Source organism: Vombatus ursinus, unplaced genomic scaffold, assembly GCF_900497805.2.
Source record: "Vombatus ursinus unplaced genomic scaffold, bare-nosed wombat genome assembly UNPS02014814.1, whole genome shotgun sequence".
Classification (NCBI taxonomy): domain Eukaryota; kingdom Metazoa; phylum Chordata; class Mammalia; order Diprotodontia; family Vombatidae; genus Vombatus; species Vombatus ursinus.
The window spans coordinates 14,740,745-14,748,517 of NW_020954592.1; the positions used below are offsets into that span (position 1 = coordinate 14,740,745).

The window sequence follows — 7,773 nt, forward strand, 5'->3', positions numbered from 1 at the left end:
GTTTCAGTCATGTGAGACTCTTCATGACCCCGTTTTGGGGTTTTCTTGGCAAAGATACTGGAGTGGTTTGCCATTTCCTTCTCCAGCTCATTTTACAGATGAGGAAACTGAGGCAAATAGGGTTAAGTGACTTGCCCAGGGTCACACAGCTAGTAAGTGTCTGAAGCCAGATTTGAACTCAGGAAGAGATTCCAGGCCTGGCACTCTATCCACTGTGCCACTTAGCTGCCCTGATATTCTGCTAGTTTGGATCTTTTCACTTATGTGAAGTTGTCTTTAAATTCTCTTGGCTTCTAAAGCCAATTTGTTAAAAGAGAAGGGGGCAAATCAGAAGGAGTTGTAAGTTATAAATAGAAGCTCAAGATCTCAGGCAGGATTTTAACAAACACTGATAGGGGGACCCTATGGTCTCTTCCATCTCTGATCTGTGAGTCAGTCAGTGTAAGTACATTTAGCTCAGAGGATGGGACAATTGACTCTTATTTCCCTGCTAAGCTCTCTGGTGCTGACAGAAGACTTGGCTTTTTTTTTTTTTCCATCCACCACATGGAACAAATTCTCCAAGGAAAGTCCAACTGTCACTCACTAAATTTAAAATCTGGAAAATATTCAAAATGATTTTGGTTTCCTTCCCTACTCTGTTGCCTCCTTTTTCTCTTTTCTGCAACTTAATAAATATCCAAGAAGACAAAACATTTGTTTTTCATTCAAATAGCTCTCACAGATCAAGAGTATTCTTGGGATTTTTAAAATAGCCATTTATAAACGTTTGCCTCTCCCTTCCCTCATGAAGAAAAGGAAACCTTATAAGCAACAGCTACTCTTATCAACTGATGTATCTCTTCATCTCAAAATGAATTCCCTATCATCTTGGTCAAACAAGTCAAACTCAGCCATATTTGTATTTTGGGAATGATTTCATGGGAAGAAGATTTTAAACAAACTTACAGTGTTGTAGTAAGATATAATAGCTCCTATTTCCATAGTACTTCAAGGTTTGCAAAAAGGTTTACATATATTATTCATTATTTTCAGAACAACCCTGTGAAGTAAGCCCATTTTACAGATAAGGAAATTGAAGCTAAGAGAGATTAAGTGATTTACCCAGGGTCACACAGCAAGTAAGTACTTGAGGCAGGATGCAGACTTATTTTTTCCTAACTCCAATTCCAATATTCCAAGGTCTGAGAGACATGGTTTCTGGGTCAATTTAATAATTTTGTTAATAATGCCAGCATTTTAATAAAAGGATGGTCATTTAGCTATCTCTCTTAGACTCAAGACTCCTCATGGGGATGGGCTCACAGTCCATATGCCTTTAGAAGAGCAGGTGTTACTGAGGGTGGCAATTAACTCTGGTTAACAGAGAAAATTAATATTACAATGAGAGGGTGGGCTATATTACAGTGATGGTCTTGGGGTACATGACTTGGATCACCCAAATCTTGGCCAAGGAAACTTATCAATTTCTATGTCACCTGTCTGACAAAAGAGAGAACGAACACTCTCCCAGACCTGTTGGAGTAAATATAATGAGCAGGAATGCACCCACTAGCCCAAACTTAGAAATTTTTTTACTGTCATTGATTAGATCTCAGCCATCTCAGCCAGGTAAATGCTTTAGAAAGATTTCCCACACTGGTTAGTTTCTGGATGAGGAAGTAGAAAAGGGGAAAAGGCTTCGTCCCAATAAAATAACTAGTTATTAAATACAAGAGAGAAATAATCATTTCTCATACCACTGTGGAATCTAGTTCCCTCAAGAAAGGAGCCACATGGTTTAATCGCAAAAGTTACTACCCAACAGGCTAATTGCCCCAGTATTTTATATTATAATCTTAGCTTGGCTTTCCATACTTACCTGTAATTCCACGAGGTAGGCTAGTTGAGGGGTCAGTAACAGAGGTAGAGATGGTGGTAGATGAGACTGAGGAGTTAATAGAAGGAATTATGGAGGAAGATGTTGTTTCTGGGGTGGTTGACGTGGAATACTCTGGTTGAGGCAGCCCAGTGGCAGTTTGACTGGATGGTTGAGTGGGAGAAATATGAATATTCCAGGTTGCAGACTGAATGAAAGGTATATTAAGTCCATTCCCAGATGATATATTTGGAGGAATGAAAATAGGAGTAATTTTAGAGGAAAAAGTAGCAAGAGGAGACGCTGGAATAGATTTGCCAGGAGGAGGAAAAACTGGACTGGGTAGATGACTGGTATCATCATGACAGATGACTAGGTCTTGTAGAGCACTAAAAAAAGAAAAAGAAAAAAAATCCAAGAAAACAATATGAGCCGTGGTTGAAGGTTTTAGAGAACCACCTCTAGCATACCAACTGTGCCCTCTTAAAATTTATTACAGTTGGGGGAGCTAGTGGTAGAATTCTCCCATGCCCAACCTCTATTCCTACATCTTCTGCTCCCTTTGCCCCAGTACTCAGAGGAATGAACCAAAGCTAGAGGTAGCTAAGTGACATAGAGGATAGATTGCTGTACTTGGAATAAGGAAGATTCCAGAGTTTAAATCTTGCTTTAGGCATTCAAACTGTGTAACCATGGACAAATTCCTTAGTCTTTTAGCCTCAGTTTCCTCATCTGAAAAATGGGGATAATACTAGCACCTATTTCCCAGGGTTGTAGAGAGAATAAAATGAGAGAATTATTTGTAGAGCACCTTGCAAACCTTAACATGCTACACAAACCTAGACTACTTATTATTTCCCAAATATTTTGATGGACCAGAAGGTGAAAGTAACAACAAAACACCCGTGTCTTTTGCCTCTCTCCCCTCCAATTCCTTCCTTCTTGGCATATACTTAATTAGTCAAAGAGCAATCACATGCTTCCTCTTTCAAAAGTAGCCACACATGATATCAGGATTGCCTGTGATGATTTGCCCGGTTGCTCACATACAAACTCTGATGGCTTACAGCATTTCAATACCAAACATTACATAAATCAATTATATATCTATCTATTTATATATATCTATATATAAATATGTTTATATGCATTTACAAAATACTTTACAAAGTGCTTGCAAACTTTATAAAAATGCTAGCTATTGTTATTATTGTTTTTTAAAATTCATGATATAAAATGTCTAATGTGAATATAATGCCACTACTAGTAAAGTACCTCTTGCCCAAGTGACTCTGGGTAAGTCATTTAAGCTCTCAGTCTTAGTTTCCTCATCTATAAGATGGGATAATACTAGTACCTACTTTACATATTTGTTGTGAGGCTCAAACAAGAATATATACATGTATGTATATAGACGTATATGTGTCTGTATACACACGCATATTTATAGATAGATGCAAACCTTAAAGTGCTATATAAATGTTACCTATTATTATTAGTTTAATCTTAATCACCTCTCTCATAGGTTGCTGCAACAGCACTTAACACAGTGCCTGGCATCTAGTAGGTGCTTAATCAATATTTATTGAATTGAATCAAACAGATTCCTAAATGATCTCCTAGCCTCAATTCTCCCCCCCCCCCACTTCAGCCCCTCCTCTACACTGAAAAGTGCTTCTCTATGCTTCCAAAGTGATTTTCCTTAAATGTATCACTTCTCTGCTCCATAAATTCTGGTGGTTGTCTATTGCCTCTAAGATAAAATATAAATTCTGCCTGGATTTAAAAATCTTCACAATCTATCTTTCCAACCTCCCCATATATTATTCCTTCTCCCGAATTCAAACAAACTGGCCTTCTCTCTGTCCCTCATACCTAATGCTCCATCTTCCATCCCTGGACCTTTGTACTGGCTGTCCTCCAGACCTAGAATGTAGCCCCTTCTCACCTTTGCCTCACAGAATTCCACTTTTTCTTCAAGGTGCTGTTCAGGCACCATGATCAATGTGAAACTAATAGCTCCAACTGCCAAGGCCCTCCCTCTCAAACTACCTTGCATTCAAGTATTCCGTGTTTATATTTACTCTGTATATACTTATATGTACTTGTTTAGAATGAAAGCTCTTGGAGAGTAGGGATTGTTTCATTCTTTGAATTTATATCCCCAGCTCCTCGCACAGTGCCTGGCATATAATAGATGATTAATTAATGCTTACTGATTGATTATCATGCCCACTTAGTTTTGGTGCCTGATGCCATTGAAACTGATTGGAAGCTAGATCCAGGGAGTTGTATGGCATGTTATCCTTCCTGGAGGCTGTTAAAATGTCCCAGCACATGGCTGGTCACCTTACAATGAGAAAGCCATCTCAGACACTGTCGAATGAGCTAACACTCACCAGAAATTAGTCCTCAAGATCTCCAGTGTTGCCATGACTTGACAGTACTTGCAATAGAGTAAGGACCCTTGGATGATGGTAGCAGCAGGAGTAGATGGAATTTAGGGAATTATGAGGATTTCCCCATGCTTCCAAATAGGTTTGCATTCAGTAATCACATTGGTTTGTACCCCTGGCTCCAGGATTTCTTACATTGACTCAATGGGGTATGGCCCCCTATGAACTAAGGTAGACTCAGGGCCCTAGCCCAGGCATAGAGCCAAAACTCTCTGACCATTCCCAATGATTTCTAAGGGCATTGTAACCTCTAGTTCAGCTACTTTGTCTTCAGAGTAGTTACATTATCTTAATTAATCTTATTGATTGAGAGGCAACATAGCACAGTGAGTAGAGAGCCAGCCTCAGAGTCTGAAAGACATGGATTCGGGTCTTGCCTCTGATACATATTGATTGTCCATGAACAAATCATTTAAGCTCCCAGGGATCCAGGCAGCTCTATAACACTGTAAGGTACCGAACAGTAAGAGATCTGCATTGAAAGAGGGAGAATATTAACAAAGAGTTCACCTATACTAGTAAAATCATAAGCTCAAACCATATAACCAAATCTCATTTGATCACAATTATATGCTATAAGCATCATTATTTCCTTTTGACATATGAAAAAATGGAACCTCCAGGCAACCTGATTTCCCCACTATTATATGGACAGTTAGTGCCAGATCCCAGATTGGCTAGTAGGTCTCTAGGGCCCTGGTTCAATATTCTTCCCACTATATAATTATATAATTGCTTGCTTCCTAAAGCAATTCTGGAATAAGACCTACCTGACATTATAGTGGATGCTTTTCAGAATGGCTATGATTCCTCTAGTCTAGTCCTAGAGCCTCTATAGATAACCCCAGGGCCCTAATGTGTAGAGAAGAAGGGGCCTCCAGCACACCACTGACAACACTCAAATAGCATTTGCATCTCATTACAGCAGTTGCTGAAGACAGATGAGTTCACTTGGGAACCCAAGGCTTTCACAGTCTTGAAATTTGTCACACATGAAGTGGGTTGGTCTTTTCACTTTCTCATCATGCTACATTCCAATCCTGAATATAAATGACTTTTGGATTATCTGTGATTTTTGAATAATGTGGCCTATGTGTTGCCTTTATTGGTATGGATAATTGGCAGTCACAGCATTCATGCAACATAGATAACCATATAGCATCATTTTAAATTAAAATCACTTCAATGTGCAATTCCAGAAACTCTTACCCATTGTTATTAGAGAATAATGAAATCAGATATTCTTTTTTTATTATGGAAAGTGATAGAACTTCTGTTTACATACCACTGCAATTCTTTTAATTCTTTGGGACTCGAAGGGCAATGTGTCTTGCAGGAGCAACAGCACTGTTCTAAATTGTGCAAGAAGGAAAAGAATAAGAACTCTTTTTAACCATCTTGAATTCAACATAGTTGTTTACATAAAATATACTCATAGGATTAATGATATAGAGATGTAGGGGACCCTAGAGGCCACTGAAACCAACTCTCTCATTTTACAGGTAACAAAACTGTGGCATAGGAAGGTTATGTGATTTGCCTAGGGTCATATTGCCAACAAATATCTCAGGAAGGCTTTAAATCTATGTCTTCCTGACACTACATCTGTGACCTATTCATTATTCCATATTGCCTCTCCATTAGGTCTCATGAGTATACTGTGATAGTATTATATAGCAATCTGTAGTGTAACAGACAGAAATAGGTTGTGTTGATAGAATGCAGACTTTGTCTTTGTATTCCTAGAGCCTAGCACAATGCCTCATACATTATTGTGCTTAATAAATGCTTATTGATTGATTGATTATATAAGGTGGATTCTAGGAGCCTGGTTTTTTTTCCTTAGAATTATTTGGATTTTTAAAAATAATAACATACCTGCTATCTAGCACATGTTCTATGGACATATGAAGAATTCTTTATTTCCCTCCAGTAACTGTGTGTGGTACAAAGGAATCAAATTTATTCCACCTACAATTTGAAATATAAATTATGTTTTCATAGTTAAAATAAGTGTACAGGAAGTGAAACTGGACCCATGATTTCATTGGTGTAGGGAACTCCTAGGTGAAGAAATTCTTTCTAACAATGTAGGTCAGCACCTGCTCTCTCATTTATTATCTTAGAGAGCTGTCTGGTATACTGACATGCTAAGTGGCTTTACAAGGGTTATATAGACAATATATGTCAGAGGTCAGTCTTGAATCAAGACCTCCTGACTTGGAGGCCAGCTCTCTACTCAACATGCTATGATGTTTTCCATAACACAAGTTTTCTTAGAGGAATAAGCAATCTAGAAATGAATAGCACAATAAGAATAAAGATAACATACCGATTTGACGAATCTCTATTCTCTTTAAGGTAAACAGCAAGGGGCAGATGTTCACTGTCATATTCACTTTTATTGTGAATGTACAATTTGATGTGCTACAGTGTGGAAAGAAATCCAAAAGAGAGAACTGCATATCTAACCAGGATTTGGGGAAGTTTTAAATAAAAACATATATATGTATTTATGTATCTATACATATTATATATATTTAAATGTTTTTAAGCACAGAGAGTTTATTATTTTTTTCAATTCCAAATTCTCTCCCTCCCCATCCAATAAGAAGGCAAGAAAAACAAAGCCTATTACAAAAATGTACAGTTATACAAAACAAATTTCTGCATTAGACACATTAAACATATTCTTGACCTTTTTTTCCCCAAATCTAATGATGGTGAGAAGAAACTTGTACAATATTTTTCTGTCTCCTTTTATATATGTTTACGTGGATATAAAAAATACAGATATGTATATTTATATGTAGATATGCATATAGTTAGTAAAGTGCATTTCTTTTGTGGCAATGAAAGGTATTGCTTAGCAGAGATTTTAGTAGATTTCCCATAGGGATAGAAAACAATAGGTCCTCCAAATACCCCTGGTGTTCTACTCTGAATATCCCTGCTGGTCACTGAAGGGGCATTGCATTTATTTATTTATTTTAGCTAAGATGAAAAGGCTTGATTATAATAATAATAATACTATTACTACTGCTGCTGCTACTGTTAATATTACTACTACTACCAGCAGCATGCATTTATATAATTACAGGTCCAGTAAAAAAAGCAACTGATAATTATATAGTGCTTTAAGGGTTACATGTACTTTATACATCTCATTAATATTCACTATAGCCCCATGAGATAGAGTGCAAAATGCAATCTCTCTATTTAAGATGAGGTAAGTGAGGCTCAGCAAAGTTAACCCAAAGTCATAAAGCTAGTAAATAGTGGCAACCGAACTTGAAACCAGGTTTTCTGGCTCCCTGTTCAGTAGGTTTTTCTCACTGTCTCTCTCTCTCTCTCTGCGTCTCTCTCTCCCTCCTCGCCACCCTGGGGTGAGAGAGAGAGAGAGAGAGAGAGAGAGAGAGAGAGAGAGAGAGAGAGAGAGAGAGAGAGAGAGAGAGAGAG

At 37.8% G+C, this 7,773-nt stretch overlaps 1 protein-coding gene across 4 annotated transcripts in view; it reads right to left on the reverse strand.

Moving 5' to 3' along the window:
• Window positions 1–7,773, reverse strand: part of ADGRG2 (adhesion G protein-coupled receptor G2) — a 162,071-nt gene that overhangs the window by 34,994 nt on the left and 119,304 nt on the right. For all 4 annotated transcript variants that reach the window (XM_027835450.1, XM_027835453.1, XM_027835451.1 and 1 more), the window contains 3 exons: window positions 6,647–6,741; window positions 5,600–5,666; window positions 1,862–2,247 (listed from right to left, as the gene is read on the reverse strand). In XM_027835450.1, coding sequence (XP_027691251.1) covers window positions 1,862–2,247; window positions 5,600–5,666; window positions 6,647–6,741 — 548 coding nt within the window. The remainder of the gene's footprint in view (window positions 1–1,861; window positions 2,248–5,599; window positions 5,667–6,646; window positions 6,742–7,773) is intronic.